This window comes from Nicotiana sylvestris, chromosome 6, assembly GCF_000393655.2.
Source record: "Nicotiana sylvestris chromosome 6, ASM39365v2, whole genome shotgun sequence".
Classification (NCBI taxonomy): domain Eukaryota; kingdom Viridiplantae; phylum Streptophyta; class Magnoliopsida; order Solanales; family Solanaceae; genus Nicotiana; species Nicotiana sylvestris.
This window is the reverse complement of record NC_091062.1, coordinates 18,947,323-18,967,820: the sequence shown is the minus strand read 5'-3', so window position 1 is coordinate 18,967,820 and position 20,498 is coordinate 18,947,323. Positions and strand designations below refer to the sequence as shown.

Here is a 20,498-nt window from a genome sequence, read left to right as displayed (position 1 = left end):
AGTAAGAAATAAGAGAGCAGACATGAACATAATCAGAAATAAAACAAACGAGCATAAACACATAAGAGAGAGTAAAAGAGTTAAAGAGACATGGGTCTTTGAGAGAATGGTGAGAGTTTGGGGGTCGTTTAGGATTAATTAAGGAAGGTAGAGATCTGGGTTGTTGATCAAAATGATCAACGGCTCAGATTTTAAAGAGACACGGGTCGGTTCGGGTAATTGGGTGCTGGGTCGGTTAATTAGGAAATTGGGTTGGGCAACTGGGTTCAATTTCGGGCTGAGTTGGGGTGCGAAATTGGCTAGAATTTAAATAAAATAAGGCTTGCATTTAAATAGCCAATTTTCCTTATTTGATTTATAAAAAATAGTAATAACAATTTTAAAAACAAACTAAAAGTACTGAGTAGGTAACTTTTATATTAATATTAATTTAAAAATATCGGAAGCAATTTTATAATTGTAAAATATTGTTAATCGCAAAGTAGGCTATAGTTGTAATTATATGCAATTTAACTTTAAAAATGCCAAATAAATTTGTAAAAATATGCAAAAATTATTTTTTGGTGTAAATATGAGTATAAAATAAGGTATTCACCAAAAATGATAATTTTGGGAATAATTATTGGATTTTATGGTATAAAATAGGCAATAAATTGGTTTTAAAAATCATTAAAAAATACCAAAACTCATGGGTGTGCTTATACATGCAATTATATGATATTTTGGAAGTATTTTGGGTACGAAAAATACATAGGGAAAAATTGGATATCAACAGCTGCCCCTCTTTACCCGAGGAGGATGAAAGAGTTGTCGGGTAAAGATAAGATGGCCAATTTTGGCCGGAAGCGGGGATTGAGAAAAACTTTGGCCGTGCTCTGGTTTCTGAGCTGCCTATATATCCCTGGTTTTACAGGAATCAGGCCATATGTAGTTTAGGAACCATTGACGGAGTGTGTCGATGGAGACTCGAAAAGAATGGACGCGATGCTTAGATTTGGAAAGGTGCTTGAAATCTGATAGGCTGCGGGAACCGGAGCGGGATCGCTCATGCTGAGACGACCGTTTTGCTAGCCGATGTACCTGCAAGTGAGCAATGTGGCATATATTGTGCATAATTTAAACATGATGCAAGTTCCCGTTGGACCATGAATGTTGTCTTTGAACGGTTAGGATGACGTCCTCAAACTATGATGTCCTGGGCCATGAAGAGCATAAATAAAGATTCGCAGGCCATGAAATGGTGTTCTCGGGCTATGCAGATGGTGCCTCCGAACTATGACGCCTTTGAATAAGTTTGCGATTTTTCAACCCATGAGAAGGTGGCAATCTTTCAGCCGATGAATGCAAAGGGTGGCGATCTTTCAGCCAAAGTGAGAATTTAAATGCAGGTGGCAATATTGCAGCCGTTCGGAAAAAATAAAGTGGCGATATTTCAGCCATGCAGGATGGAGATAATGCTTAGTCTCGAAAGGTAGATAGGTAGCCTTATGCAGGATAGAGACAATGCTTAGTCTCGAAAGGCAGATAAGAAGCCTTATGCAGGATGGAGGTAGAGCTTAACCTCGGAAGGCAGATAAGTAGCCTCATGCAGGATGGAGACAATACTTAGTCGCAAAAGGCAGATGAGTAGCCTTATGCAGAAATGCAGATGGAGACAGGGCTTAGTCTCGGAAAGCAGATAAGTAGCCTTATGCAGGATGTAGGTAGAGCTTATCCTCGGAAGACAGATAGGTAGCCTTATGCAGAATGCAGATGGAGACAGAGCTTAGTCTCTAAAGGCAGATAAGTAGCCTTATGCAGATGGAGGTAGAGCGTAACCTTGGAAGGCAGATAAGATATCCTTATGCAGAAATGCAGATGGAGACAGAGCTTAGTCTCGGAAGGCAGATAAGTAGCCTTATGCAGAAATGCAGATGGAGACAGGGCTTAGTCTCAAAAGGCAGATGAGATAGCCTTATGCAGAAATGCAGATGGAGACAGAGCTTAGTCTCGAAAGGCAGATGAGTAGCCTTATGCAATGCAAGAATGTAAAGGGCGGATAGTGGTGAGATTTTCTTAGCTGGTAGCCGATTACGATATCGTGACTGCTGGGGATGTTGGGTGCGGATAGAAATTTGTGAATAAACGATCGTTCTAAAAGTTTCAACCCCGAAAAGTATGAGTGTATGAATGTATTCGATGATTTGCGACCTGGGTGCCTGCATCCAAAGAAAAATCGTGAGTTCTGTAGTGGGGGAAAGGTTAGTTCATCTTCCTATGGCTCCTGATGTCGCGTATTATTGGGGTAGCCTTGCTAAACGATAGCGATTCAGATGATAGTTATGCATGATAACGTAAGTATATAATCAAAAATAATAATTTCTTTTGAATGAACCAACGACTTCAACGTGGTTCAAGACATTGCAACCTCGCTTGCTCCGGAATTTTGAGAGTCCTCCTCAAAATTCTGCACCAGTTTACTGGGCTGGCATTTCTGACGGCTGCACTGAATGACTGAAAACGATCAACCTCAGAATTTTGAGGGTCCTCCTCAAAATTCTGCCCCAGTTTACTGGGCTGGCACTTCTGGCGATGAAAAGACTGAAAATCAACTTCGGAATTTTGAGGGTCCTCCTCAAAATTCTGCCCCAGTTCCGATAGCGGGGGAAAAATGGAATTTTTATTAAATTGTGACTGAACCCATAGGGCTGCCTACATATCCCCTCTTAAACGAGAATCAGGTCAGGCGTAGTTCAAATTACATCATGAAGAGAAAACGTATGATTACACATAGTATCGTTTCACTGCATCTGAATTGATTGGCTTCGGCCAGACTTCTCCGTCCATTTCTGCAAGTGTTGACATGTGATTTTTGTCCCTCCCCAAATCTTTCACATTTTTAGCACGTAAATATTTAATTTAGCCTTAATGTAGCTATTTCAGCTTATTTTGACTCTTTTTACTTTATTTTCGTCACAAAAATGAAAATTATAAAAAAAGATATATAAATTTTAGTTTATTTATTTCTCATAAATTTTGAAAAAATACAAAAATAGTACTTAATTTTTATTTTTATATAAATTTAAAAATACAAAAAATATATATATATATTTGTTTTAATTGTCAGTTTGTTTTAATAATTATTCTGCTTACGTATGATTAATTAAATAAGGTCGTGTTTTTATTCTCGGCTGCGTGGAAAGAATAATATTTGGGTTCAAACGACTCATTTTAGGCCTAATTTTCGGACTTAGCCCAAAATATTTTCAGCCGAGACGCACATGACAACACATAACTCACACATGCTAGCACATGAACACAACACATAACTCACACATGCTAGCACATGAACACAACACACAACTCACACATGCTAGTACATGCACACAACACACAACTCACACATGGTCTTCAATATTCTCCATTAAAACCCAAACAAAAACACACACGAGAGAGGACCTTAGACACCAGCCCCCTCTCCTCTCTTCATCTTCTTCAAACCACCCAACCACTACCCATTTTTCTGGCAAAAGAACACCCCCCCTCCCAAAAACGCGGACAGAATATACCTTCGATATACGCTCAATATACCGCGGATATACACGGGCAGAACACCCCCTCCCTAACGTATCTCCTTCTTTCTTTCTTTCTTCTCAAACCATAAAACAACTAACTTTTCACCATCAAAACCAGCCTTGAAGCTCCAGTATTTCAGCCATCAAAATCAGTTCAAAACACATCAAAACAAGCTTGAAAATAGCTCCGTTTCTTCAGTCAAAACGACCTCTAAAATAGCAGCAAAAACCTGTTGCAAACAGCCATAAAATCCACCCCTAACACCACCAAAAAATGAGCCAAAAGATCTGCTGAAATCGGCTAAAAGAAAACGGAACAGATGTGTTTGGATTTTCGTCGCCGGTCAAAGTCGCTAGTCCAGGTTTCCGTTTGAGTCTCCTTCTAGTCCGTATGGTTTTGCTTGGCTTTATTTCGTTTTGGAGTAACGATTGTTGAGCTGTATCCATTTCATGAAGAAGGTTGTCTTCTCAGTCTATTGATAGAATATTCATATCAAAGGTTCATTTCCTCTAATTTCTTGTTTGCATTAGATGAATGTTTCAGTTTTGATTTAGATCTGTCTAAATGTTTTACTATTGTTTCTTTTGTTTCTGTTTTGATTTATGTGTGTTTGATTAGAATTATTTTCTCAAGTCACTAAATGAAAGCTAGATTCGTTTGAATTGGTAGATGTTATTAATCAAGTTTCGTTGATTAGGTGCAATTAATAAATCATTGTGATTACGGGTACGGTTCCCGTGACGTAGTTGTGATGCTTAATTTCTAAATTTCGGGGGTGCATCTCATGTAACCCGATTATAATGACTCTAGATAATCTTAGTGAATAAATTAGGATTATTTTTTTTGATAGAGACAAAACAAAAAAAATAAAAATCATAGTTGCTTTTAGGCTTGCCCTTTTAAAAATAAAATGAATCGAGCCTCGCCCAATAAAATGCACAAACTGCGGGGCCCTCATAAATGTATATACTAAAAATACTCAGAATTTGGGATGGGTTGTTCAGCGAATTTCACAGCCTTCCTCAAAGATAATAACGCGTTAGACTCTTTAGGCGCGATTTTAATTAAATTACATTCTTAAATTCGGGTGCGCATTTATGTGAACCAAATCCAAATCTCAATGGAGTCAGAATGTATTAACAACCACGGGTGCATTGATTGCGACGTGGTTCGAGATGCATTTTCACGACGTTGCAATTCTATTAAAAATAATAATAAAAGCGGTTTAAACTTAATAAAAGCACACAAGTTATAACATGTATTAAAATCAAATATTTAGCCATTATAACAATTTAAGCGACCGTGCTAGAACCACGGGATCCGTGGGTGCCTAACACCTTCCCTCGGGTCAACAGAATTCCTTACTTAGAATTTCTGGTTCGCAGACTTCATTTGGAAAGTCGAAAATTTCCTCGATTTGGGATTCAAGATAAACCGGTGACTTGGGACACCAAAAGCCAAACCTTTCCCAAGTGGCGACTCTGAATTAAATAAATAATCTCATTTCGAATATTATCACTTAAATTGGAAAAACTCCCTCGCGCATCTAACCCTTTGGGGGCGGACGCGCAAAAAAGAGGTGTCACAGCTCTGGCGACTCTGCTGGGGAAATAGACCCAGAACCACTGGTTCAGGGTTAGAATTCGAGCTTAGATAAATTGTTATATTTGGTTTTATCTGATTTTTACATGTTTGAGCCTAATGTGCTAAATGCTGTTTTTACCGCTTTGATATTATTTGGACTGTACATATAAACTGTGTCGAAACCTTTCTCTTCTTACCTCCGGGGAGAAGCTCGCTGGACGAGACTCCTTATTCTGTTAGTGTCAATACCTGAAATAAGAAAGAGGTCGGACAAGTTACAAAGCCGGACGATCTCGCGGGTCCCCGGTACGTAGCCCCCTCATCGGCTCGAGTTGTCCGCTCGGGTACACAATCTAGACGTATACCCAGGTTATAAACCCAGTATAACAAAACCGCTGCTGGGAAATTAAACCCAGAACCGCTGGTTCAGGGTTCAAGAATTCGAGCTTAGAATAATTGTTATATTTGGCTTTATTATCTGATATATATTACTTGTTTTGACATAACATACTAAATGTTGTCTTTTACCGCTTTGATATTATCTGAACTGTATATAAACTGTGCCGAAACCCTTCTCTCTTCACCTCCGGGGATGTGTTTACTGGTTGAGACTCCCTATTCTATTAGTGTCAATACCTGAAATAAGAAAGAGGACGGACAAGTTACGAAGCCGGATGGACTTTTGGTTCCCGGTAAGTTGCCCCCTCCTCGACTCGAGTCGTCCGCTCGGGTACACAGTCTAGAACATATACCCAGGTTATAAACATAGTATAACAAAACCTCATGCCGGATCCCTAGTAGGAACGTTTATTTGCATCATGTTGCATTTGACATAAGGGACTCAACACAGGGGTTGGGTCCGTCTAGGACAGGTAACCTGAAATGAAAAGACCATCCTGCTACATCTTGTTTGTTTTGCGCATTTATTTGCTTCAGATCTGCATGTTGATCGGTTTCTAAAAAAGGGAAAAATAGCAGCGTAGGGAGATAATTACTTATTTTTGGAAAAATAAAACCAATGTCCAAGTAGTGTTAAACCTCGCCAGAATTTTTTCTAAAAAAAAATGGAATAAAAACAAAATTTGTCTTCTAGTTTGATTTAAAAAAAAACATATAAAAAAAATTTCCTTTTAATCACTTTCAAAATCAAAAAAAGTATTTATTTAAAAGTAAAAAGAAAAAAAATGGAAATTCATAATTCAAAAAAAAAATGTTGTTTCTTTCGTAGTATCTCTTTTATAAGTTCAGACTAATAGTCCAGGTGCTTCCTTAAAAGATTTTCGAATTTTCAAAAAAAATGAAAAGAAGTTAAAATTCAAAGAAAAAAATATTTTTTTTAGTCATCGTCTCTTTTCAAAAAATAAAAAAAAAACATATACAAAAAAAATCGAAATCAAAAAAATATTTTCTCCTTTTCTTTGTAAGTATTTTATTCAGAAAAAAAAGGGTTAGTTTATTACCTCTACGCCCGATCGACCGAACTAAGCGAGTCTGATTCTCACCGGATGTGAGATACGTAGGCAAACCTCATCAGTTTCGACCCCAATTTTCAAAAATCCAAAAAAAAAAAAATTTCCTTTAGTTCTTTCTTTATAAATTTTTCTTTAGAAAATACAAAAAAAAAAGAAATAAAAAATAATATAGAAGTTTTTTTAAAAAAACATCAAATAAAAAAAAAGTTTCCTTCTTTCTGAAGTCTTTATACGAAAAAAAAATGAAATAAGAATTAAAAATCAGCAACAAAAATCCAAAAGTACTCTTTGCTTTTTAGTCTCTCTTTTGTAAATGTCCATAAAGAAAAATATTTGAAAAATTGAATTCCAAAATATTAGGACTTTTCTTTAGAAGTGCTTTTGTAAATAAATAAAACTCAGAATTCCACATCATTTTCTTAAAAGTCCCTCTTTCAAAATTTAAGAGGCAACATCATAAATAAAAAAAAATATACATTCTTTCTTCCGTAGAAAAGGTAAAACAAACAAAAAAAAAATCAACCAAACACATTTTCTTTTTTGTTTAAAAAATAAAAAAAAACATTTCCAAAGTTCAAGTCAAAAGCAAATACATTTTTTAGAAGTCTTTCTTTAAAAAATAAAACAAAAATCAAAATAAACAAAAATTTCTTTCTTCTTTTAAAGCATTTCTTTCAAAAATTCCAAAAAAAGGGTTAGTCTAGTTACTCCATTTTCGATGCCCGAACTACGCCGGTTTGATTCTCACCGGATGTGAGATACGTAGGCAACCCTCATCGGGTTCAACCTCACCTTTGCTAAAAAGCTAAAAAAAAAAACAAATAAATAAATAATAATAAAAAAAATGTCAAAATTTTAATTCTGTCATAAAAGAGTCGGGTGACGCTGTTTTGTCAAAACATAGCCGAATGTTCCCAAAAGGGACGCCGGAAGGTTGACTTTGCATAAACAGCCACTTTTGGGTCATTTTTAAAGATTTGGTCCAGTTGACCCACACAGCCTTAAAATCTTCGTTCCCGAGGCGTTGAAAGGTTGTGTTTGCAATATTGAGTTTTCTAATTTGAAGAAAAAAACAATAAAATGAGTCATAAATAAGTCAAGTGACGCTGTTTTGTCAAAACATAGCCGAATGTTCCCAAAAGGGACGCCGGAAGGCTGACTTTGCATAAACAGCCACCTTTGGGTCATTTCTAAAGATTTGGTCCAGTTGACCCACACAGCCTTAAAATCTTCGTCCCCGAGGCGTTGAAAGGTTGTGTTTGCAATATTGAGTTTTCTAATTTGAAAAAAAAAACGATAAAAAGAGTCATAAATGAGTCAGGTGATGCCGTTTTGTCAAGAATAGCCGAATGTTCCCGAAAAGGACGCCGGAAGGCTGACTTTGCATAAACAACCATTTTTGGTCATTTTTTAAAATTTTTGACCAAATTGCCCAATGACCTTAGGATCCTCGTCCCCGAGGCTCTGCGAGACCATGTTCCCAATGTCGGGTCACCATTCTAAAAAAAAGAGTCATAAATAAATCAAGTGATGTTATTTTTGTCAAAAATAGCCAAATATTCCCGAAAGGGACGACGGAAGGCTGACTTTGCATAAACGGCCACTTTCGGTCATCCTGTAGAGTCTGGATCGATTGACCCTCACAGCCTTAAAATCTTCATCCCCGAAGTGCTGAAAGGCCTTGTTCGAAAATCGGATCTCTCTTTTCTGAGAAATAGTCAAATCATTTTTCGAGTCCAACCATTTTTGCTTAAATCACCTTAATAAATGTGCAGGATGAGCACAATGCGAAATGAACATTGTTTCTTTATTTTGCACTTGTTTGTCCCGAACTACGCAAGATCTGATTCATGCGGGGTCATGATACGTAGGCAATCTCCATCGGATTCGATCATAGCTATAAAATAAATTAAGTAAAAAAAAACTGAAAGAAAATTGAGTGAACAAGAAAAAAAAAGGAAAAAAGAGTGACAAAATAAATATAAAAAAAAGAGAAAAAAAATAGGTACATAGTGAAGAAGGCTAGTTTAAGGCCGGGTTGAAACATGCAACCCGTTCAAACACATGGTAGAAGCATTTAACTGTTTAGGTGCATTGCATCCCAACGTGCGATTTCCTATATGATTAAATGCCTCAAAACTAACAAGGTTGTGTGTGTGAGTAATCAGCCAGGTTCTGTTCAGGTGATTGGTTTTGTTGGTATGCGGTGATGAATATGCAGCCCTGCACGCGGCCACAATATTATACACAAAACTGAGCTCCACCTCCCAGAAACGCCCATCCTTACCAAGCTCCATATAGTCCCCAATCAAATGTTCCTCAGTACAATCCTCACCCAAGAGAGTCTTTCAAAAGGAATCAGTTCACCTTTGTTGGTGAATCATACTCAGGCTTGTTCCAAAAGCTAGTTAGGCGAAGTCTGCTGCAGCCAGTGGCCCCAAATCGGCCAAACACCGAGTCCCCCTCCCCGCATCGAGCTGATACTAGATGTGAATGCCACTCTGGAGCAGTGGGGCACGGTACAAAGGACTGTTGGTCATTGGACCCTCAAAATGGCAGTTGAAGACTTGATTGAAGCTGAAAGAATCGTTCCCCGGGACGAAAAGGTTCCTAATATGATGAACATTCCCCTGCCTACTCTCACAAATGGGCCAATAGACGGAATGATCTGTGAAGCTGAGGAATTTGATCCGGCACTGAAGGCTATTGCAGCCATTGCCGAGACAGAAGAAAAGCCAAAAAATGATTGTCAAGCCTGAAAGTTCCCCATCAGACGGGAGTCTCGGTAGCCTGTCTTGCTATCCTTTCTGCATCTGGATTATCTCAGGGTGTGATCCAGATGTTTTACTTTATTGTCTTACTTTCCGATGTAAACCCTTCTATCTTCAAAAATTAAAAAAAAAAACAAAAAAAAAACAAAAAAAAATCAAATGAAATTGATATTTCATTTTCCCGGAATGTCTCTTTTCTTAAATCTTGTCAATTTTCTCATTCTCTTTTAGTTCTGTTAAATGCAGATTTCAATAATATGACATGCTTGCGGACTTCATGCCCGGATCTTAAAACTCTGTCAGACCTCGAAATAATGAATCAAGAATTGGGTCGCAATGAAGAATAGCTTAAGGAAACAAGACAAAGAGTTGGAACAACTGAAGGAAAATTGATTCCCGAAATTGGAAAGGTCCATACATTACAACAAGAGTACTGCCAAAAAGAGTGCGTTGTACTTGGGACACATCGAAGGAAATGTCCTTGAAATAACTGTCAATGCAAATGCAGTCAAAAGGTACTATGTTGGATCCTTTATATAATAAAATCTTTTCCGGTTGAGATGACGAAGGCTTTCATTCTCGCTACCCAAACACTATCAACCCTTTGCAAACCCATTTGAGCTGGTTACTCTTCTTTGATTACCCTCTTTGGAACCTGAAAATATTATTGAAAATAAAATGAAAAAAATTGAAATGAAAAAGAAAAAAAAGAAGAAGAAAGAATTGGAAAAATAAGAAAATATATATACAAAAAAAGGGAGACAATGAAAATGAAAAAGGAAGGGAAGTGAAAAACAAAGCAAATCAGAAAAAACAAAAACAAAAATCCAAGAAGTCCCCCCAAAAGTGAAACTGGGGCAGAAGTTATAACGATTCAGCAATAATCCCGCCCAAAAGGTTCCAAAGTTGTAGTTCAATCCAAATTATTTTCACCCCAAACCTTGTTCAAGTCCTTCTGATCAATCGGCAAAGCGGTTCAAAATGGGAGGATGGATTTATTTGGGTCTGATACAATAAAATGAGAGGAATAAAATGAGAGAGCCTTATTGGTGAAAACCCACACGTGCACTATAAGGCGACGGTAAGCAGAGGAAATAAAATGAGAGAGTATTGCTGGTGAAAACCCACACGGGCACCGTAAGGCGACGCTAAGCAGAGAAAATCAAAATGAGAAGTCTTGTTAGTGAACACCCACACGAGCACTATAAGGAGATGGTAAGAAATGAAATGAAAATGCCAGCTCGTGAAAACCCACAAAGGGCGCCCATGATCGAAAATGAGATCCTCACAACCACCGTCATCAACAGAGTCCTAGCAAGGTTCCTCGGTATTCAAGGCAAAGTTGTGATAAATTTTTGGGAGTTAGACGGTTTACATAGATCAGGCATCCAGTCCAAAAGGCATGTCATGTTCATTGAAGTCCGCATGTACTCCGGATAAGTCCTTCTCTCCTTTCCCCGAAAGGGACACTTCTAGTTTTAAACTCATTCTCCATTCAATTATTTGTTTCTCTTTGAATCCCTTTTGGTCTAACACTGTTCCAAAACCAAGACAAAGAAAGGATGGCAAGACTGATTTACAGGGCTTTCGTTGGATACACGCTAATGTGCAAAGGGGACCCAGCCTCAGCAGGGGGCATCAAGACGACCTCGACTGGTCATGGCAGCCTATAAAGGCAATTGAAGTTGAAAGGTTTGAGTTTCACATGGTTAATAGCCTCCACGAAGTTTAAAAAACCAACGCGATTCCCACGCGATTCCCCAAAGAAGTCCTACAAAGGTAAGGATAAAGTTGGAGAGGTTAAGTCCCACGCGATTAGCCACTACAGTTTAGGTTTGAGGATAAAAAATCCCGGACACAAAAAAAAAAAAAAACAATCCCCACAAAGCCTCCCCTTGTAAAAATTCCCCAGCGAGCTTGCCCCAACAAATCCCTAGCAAGTCCGCTTTGTTAAAAATTCCCCAGCAAGCTTGCCCCAACAAATCCCCAGCAAGTCCATTCTGTACAAATCCCCACATAGTCTCCCCTTGGACAATCCCCCACAGAGTCTCCCCAATAAAAAAAAAAAAAAAATCCCCACTGAGTTGGCCTCGTAAAGATTCCCCGAGGAGAATGAGATGGAAGAACCAAAGCCTTACATAAATCCGGAAATGCGAGTCTGATCAGTCTAAAACAAGTCGCTTGTGAATCCAATCAATGGCGAAGTTCTCAAACAGGAATTAGCCCAAGACCAAGCAATTGGAACGATCAAGGCCACCGAATCAACCACCGTTTTCAAACTGACAATTTGTCTTTGTTTAGACAGGTGCAATCCAAAGCAACCATGCAAGAGGCAGGTACAGCCCGAAAGACGTGAAATGCGCGAGCATTGAACCAGCTGTGCGATGGGAGAACAACTGAAAACAGGTGCAATCCAAAGCAACCATGCAAGAGGCAGGTATAACCCAAAAGAAATGAAGCGCGCGAGCGTTGAAACAGCTTTGCAGCGGGAAAACGACCAAAAGTAAGTTTCCCCGGAATTCTTTCATGCATTTTTGATAAATAAAAAACAAAATATATATATATATATATATATATATATATATATATATATATATATATATAAAGGAAAACCAAAGAAAAGAAAGAAGACAAGAAATAAAAATGAAAAACCCAAAAGAAAAACAAATCATGGTAGCTTAGGACCTCTTTCCTCAACTATCCCGGTATAAACCATTGATCTCCCTGGCATAACCCAAGGAGCTTTTTTTATCCAAATCCTCGGCATAACCCGAGGACTTTTTTCCTTTTCCGGCATAACCCGATGATTTCCCCGGCATAACCCGAGGACTCTTTCCCTTTCCCGGCATAACCCGTGGACCTCCCTGGCATAACCTAAGGACCGCTTTCCCTTTTCCGGCATAACCCGATGATTTCCCCGGCATAACCCGAGGGCTCTTTCCCTTTCCCGGCATAACCCGTGGACCTCCCTTGCATAACCCAGGGACCTCTTTCCCTTTCCCGGCATAACCCGATGACTTCCCCGGCATAACCCGAGGACTCTTTTCCTTTTCCGGCCTAACCCGATAAATCTTCCCGGCATAACCCGTAGACCCTTTCCAGCATAACCTGGCAATCCTCCCAATTTAGGACTCCGATCCCTAAGTTGAACTTTTCCATTTAGCCAGCATTAGGGCTCCAACCCTGAACTGAGCATTGTCTGTTAGTCAGCATTAGGGCTCCAACCCTAAACTGAATTTTTCCCCAGCTAGTCAGCATTAGGGCTCCAACCCTAAACTGAACTTTTTCCCTTTAGTCAGCATTAGGGTTTTAAACCCTAAACTGAACTTTTCCCATTTAGTCAGCATTAGGGTTTTAAACCCTAAACTGAACTCTTTCCTTCAGTCAGCATTAGGGTTTTAAACCCTAAACTGAACTTTCCCTTTAGTCAGCATTAGGGTTTTAAACCCTAAACTGAACTCTTTCCCATTTAGTCAGCATTAGGGTTTTAAACCCTAAACTAAACTCTTTCCTTCAGTCAGTATTAGGGTTATAAACCCTAAACTGAACTTTTCCCATTTAGTCAGCATTAGGGTTTTAAACCCTAAACTGAACTCTTTCCTTCAGTCAGCATTAGGGTTTTAAACCCTAAACTGAACTTTCCCTTTAGTCAGCGTTAGGGTTTTAAACCCTAAACTGAACTTTTCCCATTTAGTCAGCATTAGGGTTTTAAACCCTAAACTGAACTCTTTCCTTCAGTCAGCATTAGGGTTTTAAACCCTAAACTGAACTTTTCCCATTTAGTCAGCATTAGGGTTTTAAACCCTAAACTGAACTCTTTCCTTCAGTCAGCATTAGGGTTTTAAACCCTAAACTGAACTTTCCCTTTAGTCAGCGTTAGGGTTTTAAACCCTACACTGAACTTTTCCCATTTAGTCAGCATTAGGGTTTTAAACCCTAAATTGAACTCTTTCCTTCAGTCAGCATTAGGGTTTTAAACCCTAAACTGAACTTTCCCTTTAGTCAGCGTTAGGGTTTTAAACCCTACACTGAACTTTTCCCATTTAGTCAGCATTAGGGTTTTAAACCCTAAACTGAACTCTTTCCTTCAGTCAGCATTAGGGTTTTAAACCCTAAACTGAACTTTTCCATTCAGTCAACATTAGGGTTTTAAACCCTAAACTGAACTTTTCCTTTCAGTCAGCATTAGGGTTTTAAACCCTAAACTGAACTCTTTTCCATTCAGTCAGCATTAGGGTTTTAAACCCTTAACTGAACTTTTCCTTTCAGTCAGCATCAGGGCTTCAACCCTGAACTGAACTCTTTCCATTTAGTCAGCATTAGGGATCCAACCCTAAACTGAACTTTGTCCCCAGCTAGTCAGCATTAGGTCTCCAACCCTAAACTGACCTTTTTCCCTTTAGTCAGCATTAGGGCTCCAACACTAAACTGAACTTTTTCCAGTTAGTCAGCATTAGGGCTCCAACCCTAAAGTGAACTTCTTTCCATTTAGCTAGCATTAGGGTTTTCAACCCTGAACTGAGCATTGTCTATTAGTCAGCATTGGGGGTCCAACCCTGAACTGAACTTTTCTTTTCAGTCAGCATCAGGGCTCCAACCCTGAACTGAACTCTTTCCATTCAGTCAGCATCAGGGCTTCAACCCTGAACTGAACTTTTTCCATTCAGTCAACATCAGGGCTTCAACCCTGAACTGAACTCTTTCCATTTAGTCAGCATTAGGGCTCCAACCCTAAACTGAACTTTTTCCAGTTAGTCAGCATTAGGGCTCCAACCCTAAACTGAACTTCTTTCCATTTAGCCAGCATTAGGGTTTTCAACCCTGAACTAAGCATTGTCTGTTAGTCAGCATTGGGGTTCCAACCCTGAACTGAACTTTTCCTTTCAGTCAGCATCAGGGCTCCAACCCTGAACTGAACTCTTTCCATTCAGTCAACATCAGGGCTCCAACCCTGAACTAAACTTTTTCCATTCAGTCAGCATTAGGGCTCCAACCCTGAACTGAACCTTTTCCATTTAGCCAGCATTAGGGCTCCAACCCTAAACTGAGCATTCTTACCTTGTGGCAATATTAGTGATCCAATCCCGGGTTTGGCATTTTGTAAACTGAAATTTTCCAATCCCTTCATCAATTCTATAAACTTCCCGGCAATTAACTCCCGAAATTTTCCTAGTGAAACTGGGGCAGAAAATTTCGTTCGTTTGTTTTTCCCCGCAGGTCTAACCTCGAGGCGCATGGATCGAGACGACCCACGAGATGAGTCTCAACCCAGAATAAAGAAAAGAAGAAAAAGAAGAAAAAAGAGCAAAAGAAAAAAGGAAGATGTTCCCACATATTGGAACAAACAAATGGCAAGTCGCTCAAAAATTGGATCAAATTCCCGAGCTCCGCCAATCCCATTTCATTCAATACTGCAAAAATAAACAAGCGCCTACAACTTGCAAGCATCAAGATTCGGATCGAAGTCTACAAGCAGAATCAGCTAAGACCCAAGATCAAGTTGCAAAAGAATTATAGATAGGAATCTTGTAACTCGTAGCTGATAGGCTTAGTTAGTCTTTTTAATTTTGATTTCTATGTAATAAATAGGACATCAGACCGGACCTTCGACGGAACCTCGCGCGACTCTCAACCTCGGCACTCCATCGCCCCATTCACTTCTGAACTACATATGGCCTGATTCCTTTATAGCCAAGGATATGTAGGCAGCTCAGATACCAGAGCTCGGTCACATTCTCTTTTCTTCTTTCTTTTGGTCTCCTTAAATAAGGGTCGGGTCAAAACCTGTCTAGTCATTCTTTGTCTGAAAACTCTTCACATTTCCAGTCAAAGAGGGGCAACTGTTGACATGTGATTTTTGTCCCTCCCCAAATCTTTCACATTTTTAGCACGTAAATATTTAATTTAGCCTTAATGTAGCTATTTCTGCTTATTTTGACTCTTTTTACTTTATTTTCGTCACAAAAATGAAAATTACAAAAAAAAGATATATAAATTTTAGTTTATTTATTTCTCATAAATTTTGAAAAAATACAAAAATAGTACTTAATTTTTATTTTTATATAAATTTAAAAATACAAAATATATATATATATATTTTTGTTTTAATTGTCAGTTTGTTTTAATAATTATTCTGCTTACGTATGATTAATTAAATAAGGTCGTGTTTTTATTATCGGCAGTGAGGAAAGAATAATATTTGGGTTCAAACGACTCATTTTAGGCCTAATTTTCGGACCTAGCCCAAAATATTTTCAGCCGAGACGCACATGACAACACATAACTCACACGTGCTAGCACATGAACACAACACATAACTCACACATGCTAGCACATTAACACAACACACAACTCACACATGCTAGCACATGAACACAACACACAACTCACACATGCTAGCACATGCACACAACACACAACTCACACATGGTCTTCAATATTCTCCATTAAAACCCAAACAAAAACACACACGAGAGAGGACCTTAGACACCAGCCCCCTCTCCTCTCTTCATCTTCTTCAAACCACCCAACCACTACCCATTTTTCTGGCAAAAGAACTCCCCCCTCCCAAAAATGCGGACACGATATACCTTCGATATTCACTCAATATACCGCGGATATACACGGGCAGAACACCCCCTCCCTAACGTATCTCCTTCTTTCTTTCTTCTCAAACCAGAAAACAACTAACTTTTCACCATCAAAACCAGCCTTGAAGCTCCAGTATTTCAGCCATCAAAATCAGTTTAAAACATATCAAAACAAGCTTGAAAATAGCTCCGTTTCTTCAGTCAAAACGACCTCTAAAATAGCAGCAAAAACCTGTTGCAAACAGCCATAAAATCCACCCCTAACACCACCAAAAAATGAGCCAAAAGATCTGCTGAAATCGGCTAAAAGAAAATGGAACAGATGCGTTTGGATTTTCGTCGCCGGTCAAAGTCGCTAGTCCAGGTTTCCGTTTGAGTCTCCTTCTAGTCCGTATGGTTTTGCTTGGCTTTATTTCGTTTTGGAGTAACGATTGTTGAGCTGTATCCATTTCATGAAGAAGGTTGTCTTCTCAGTCTATTGATAGAATATTCATATCAAAGGTTCATTTCCTCTAATTTCTTGTTTGCATTAGATGAATGTTTCAGTTTTGATTTAGATCTGTCTAAATGTTTTACTATTGTTTCTTTTGTTTCTGTTTTGATTTATGTGTGTTTGATTAGAATTATTTTCTCAAGTCACTAAATGAAAGCTAGATTCGTTTGAATTGGTAGATGTTATTAATCAAGTTTCGTTGATTAGGTGCAATTAATAAATCATTGTGATTACGGGTACGGTTCCCGTGACGTAGTTGTGATGCTTAATTTCTAAATTTCGGGGGTGCATCTCATGTAACCCGATTATAATGGCTCTAGATAATCTTAGTGAATAAATTAGGATTATTTTTTTTGATAGAGACAAAACAAAAAAAATAAAAATCATAGTTGCTTTTAGGCTTGCCCTTTTAAAAATAAAATGAGTCGAGCCTCGCCCAATAAAATGCACAAACTGCGGGGCCCTCATAAATGTATATACTAAAAATACTCAGAATTTGGGATGGGCTGTTCAGCGAATTTCGCAGCCTTCCTCAAAGATAATAACGCGTTAGACTCTTTAGGCGCGATTTTAATTAAATTACATTCTTAAATTCGGGTGCGCATTTATGTGACCCAAATCCAAATCTCAATGGAGTCAGAATGTATTAACAACCACGGGTGCATTGATTGCGACGTGGTTCGAGATGCATTTTCACGACGTTGCAATTCTATTAAAAATAATAATAAAAGCGGTTTAAACTTAATAAAAGCACACAAGTTATAACATGTATTAAAATCAAATATTTAGCCATTATAACAATTTAAGCGACCGTGCTAGAACCACGGGATCCGTGGGTGCCTAACACCTTCCCTCGGGTCAACAGAATTCCTTACTTAGAATTTCTGGTTCGCAGACTTCATTTGGAAAGTCGAAAATTTCCTCGATTTGGGATTCAAGATAAACCGGTGACTTGGGACACCAAAAGCCAAACCTTTCCCAAGTGGCGACTCTGAATTAAATAAATAATCCCATTTCGAATATTATCACTTAAATTGGAAAAACTCCCTTGTGCATCTAAACCTTTGGGGGCGGGCGCGCAAAAAGGAGGTGTCACAGCAAGAATAAGGGCTCCTCCGATTAGAACCCGGTGAACCATGTACGGACCCTACCAATTAGGAGAGAACTTCCCCTTGGCTTCATCTTGATGTGGGAATATTTTCTTCAACACCAGCTGCCCCGGTGTAAACTTCCTCGGCTTGACTCTTTTGTTAAAAGCTTTGGACATTCTATTCTGATACAATTGACCATGACAAACTGCATTCATCCTTTTTCCATCTATAAGGGCTAACTGTTCGTAGCGACCCTTCACCCATTCTGCGTCATCCAACTCTGCTTCTTGCATGATCCTTAATGAGGGAATTTCTACCTCGACGGGAATGACCGCCTTTGTACCATAAACCAGCATGTAGGGAGTTGCCCCAGTTGATGTGCGGACTGTAGTGCGGTATCCCAATAAGGCGAATGATAACTTCTCGTGCCATTGATTATGCCTTTCGATAATCTTTCTCAGTATCTTCTTGATGTTTTTATTGGATGCCTCTACAGCTCCGTTCATCTGAGGCCTGTAGGCTGTAGAGTTCTTGTGTTTGATCTTGAATGTTTCACACATTGCTTTCATTAGGTCGCTATTAAGATTGGAACTATTATCAGTGATGATTGACTCCGGAATTCCGAACCGACAAATGATACGGTCGCGGACGAAATCTGCCACAACTTTCTTGGTCACTGCTTTGTATGACGCTGCTTCGACCCATTTGGTAAAGTAATCAATTGCCACTAAGATAAACCTGTGTCCATTTGATGCAGCAGGCTCGATTGGTCCGATAACATCCATTCCCCAAGCTACGAATGGCCATGGTGACCTTGTTGTAGTAAGATCATTTGGCGGCACCTTTATCATGTCTGCCTGTATCTGACAGCGATGGCACTTCCGTACGTACTGGATGCAGTCCATTTCCATAGTCATCCAAAAGTATCCTGCTCGGAGTATCTTCTTTGCTAAAATGAAACCATTCATGTGTGGTCCGCAGGTGTCTGCATGCACTTCGTCCAATAGTCTGGATGCTTCTTTTGCTTCGACACATCGCAATAATCCCAAATCAGGAGTCCTTCTATACAGGATTCCTCCGCTGTGAAAGAAGTTTTTAGATAAACTCCAAAGTGTGCGCTTCTGAGTAGCATTGGCAAGATCCGGGTATTCCCCTGTTGTCAAATACTCTTTGATGTCATGAAACCATGGTTTTCCGTCTGCTTCTTCCTCAACGTGAACACAATAAGCTGGCTGATCATAAATCTTTACTGGGATGGGATCAATGAAATTTGTATCTGGATGCTGGATCATAGATGACAAAGTAGCTAGTGCATCAACGAACTCATTCTGTATTCTAGGGACATGCTGAATTCAGTCTTTGTGAATCTCTTCCTCAACTCCTGTATGTGATGCAGATAAGGGAGTATCTTGGAGTTCTTGGTTGCCCACTCTTCTCGAACCTGCTGTATGAGTAGGTCCGAGTCTCCGATTACTAGTAACTCCTGAATGTTCATATCGATGGCCAGTTTGAGTCCTAAGATGCAGGCTTCGTACTCGGCCATGTTGTTAGTGCATGGGAATCTGAGCTTGGCAGATACCGGGTAATGCTAATTGGTTTCTGATACTAAGACCGCTCCTATGACAACTCCTTTGAAATTTGCGGCTCCGTCAAAAAACATCCTCCAACCATCATAGGATTCTACAATGTCTTCTCCTACGAAAGATACCTCCTCATCAGGAAAATACATTTTTAGAGGCTCATATTCTCCTCCCACGGGATTCTCGGCGAGCTAATCCGCCAAAGCTTGTCCTTTGACTGCCTTTTGAGTTATGTAGACAATGTCGAATTCACTTAGCAGGATTTTCCACTTGGAGAGCTTTCCAGTAGGCATGGGCTTCTGGAAGATATACTTTAGAGGGTCCATTCTAGAGATAAGATAAGTAGTGTAAGCACAAAAATAATGCCTCAACTTCAAGCTACCCAAGTCAAAGCACAACAGGTGCGTTCTAATAGGGAATACCGGGACTCGTACGGGGTAAACTTCTTGTTGAGATAATAGATGGCTTGCTCCTTTCTCCCTGTTTCATCATGTTCTCCCAAAACACAACCAAACGCTCCATCCAATACTGCGAGGTAAAGCAATAGAGGTCTTCCTGGTTCAGGCAGAACTAAGGCCGGTAGAGTTAACACGTATTCCTTAATTCTGTCAAAAGCTTTCTGACAATCATCAGTCCATTTGGTGGCAGCATCCTTCTTCAGCATCTTGAAGATAGGTTCACAAATGACAGTGGACTGGGCTATGAACCGGCTGATATAGTTGAGTCTTCCCAGAAAGCTCATCACATCTTTCTTGTTCTTTGGCGGTGGCAACTCTTGAATGGCCTTTACCTTTGACGGATCCAATTCTATCCCTCGACGGCTCACAATGAAACCCAGTAACTTTCCAGCAGGAACCCCGAATGCACACTTGGCGGGATTCAGTTTCAAGTTGTATCTTCTCAACCTGTTGAAGAATTTCCTCAAGTCTTCCATATGATCTATGGCCCTCTTGGATTTGATGATGACGTCGTCCACATACACCTCGATTTCTTTATGTGTCATGTCATGAAAAATGGTAGTCATGGCCCTCATGTAGGTGGAACCAACATTCTTCAAACCAAAGGGCATCATTCTGTAACAATACATCCCCCATGGCGTGATAAAAGCCATTTTCTCTGCATTTTCTTCATCCATCAATATTTGATGGTATCCGGCAAAAGATTCGACGAATGACTGCAACTCATATTTGGCGTAGTTGTCGATTAGGATGTGTATGTTTGGCAAGGGTAAGTCGTCCTTGGGACTGGCTCGGTTGAGATCCCGGTAGTCGACACAGACTCTGACCTTCCCATCTTTCTTCGGTACCAACACGATGTTGGCTAACCATGTCGGATACTCTACTACCCTGAGAACCCTGGCTT

The 20,498-nt window shown here is 39.4% G+C and overlaps 1 protein-coding gene across 1 annotated transcript in view; it reads right to left on the bottom strand.

Annotated features, from left to right (window-relative positions):
* The window catches only part of LOC138870328 (uncharacterized), a 31,499-nt gene extending 12,214 nt beyond the window's left edge, over nucleotides 1-19,285 (bottom strand). Inside the window, exons 1-3 of the mRNA XM_070148124.1 lie at nucleotides 19,265-19,285; nucleotides 18,588-18,839; nucleotides 17,763-18,446 (exon numbers count right to left, since the gene is read on the bottom strand). Coding sequence (XP_070004225.1) covers nucleotides 17,763-18,446; nucleotides 18,588-18,839; nucleotides 19,265-19,285 — 957 coding nt within the window. The remainder of the gene's footprint in view (nucleotides 1-17,762; nucleotides 18,447-18,587; nucleotides 18,840-19,264) is intronic.
* Between the last annotated feature and the right edge of the window lie 1,213 nt (nucleotides 19,286-20,498).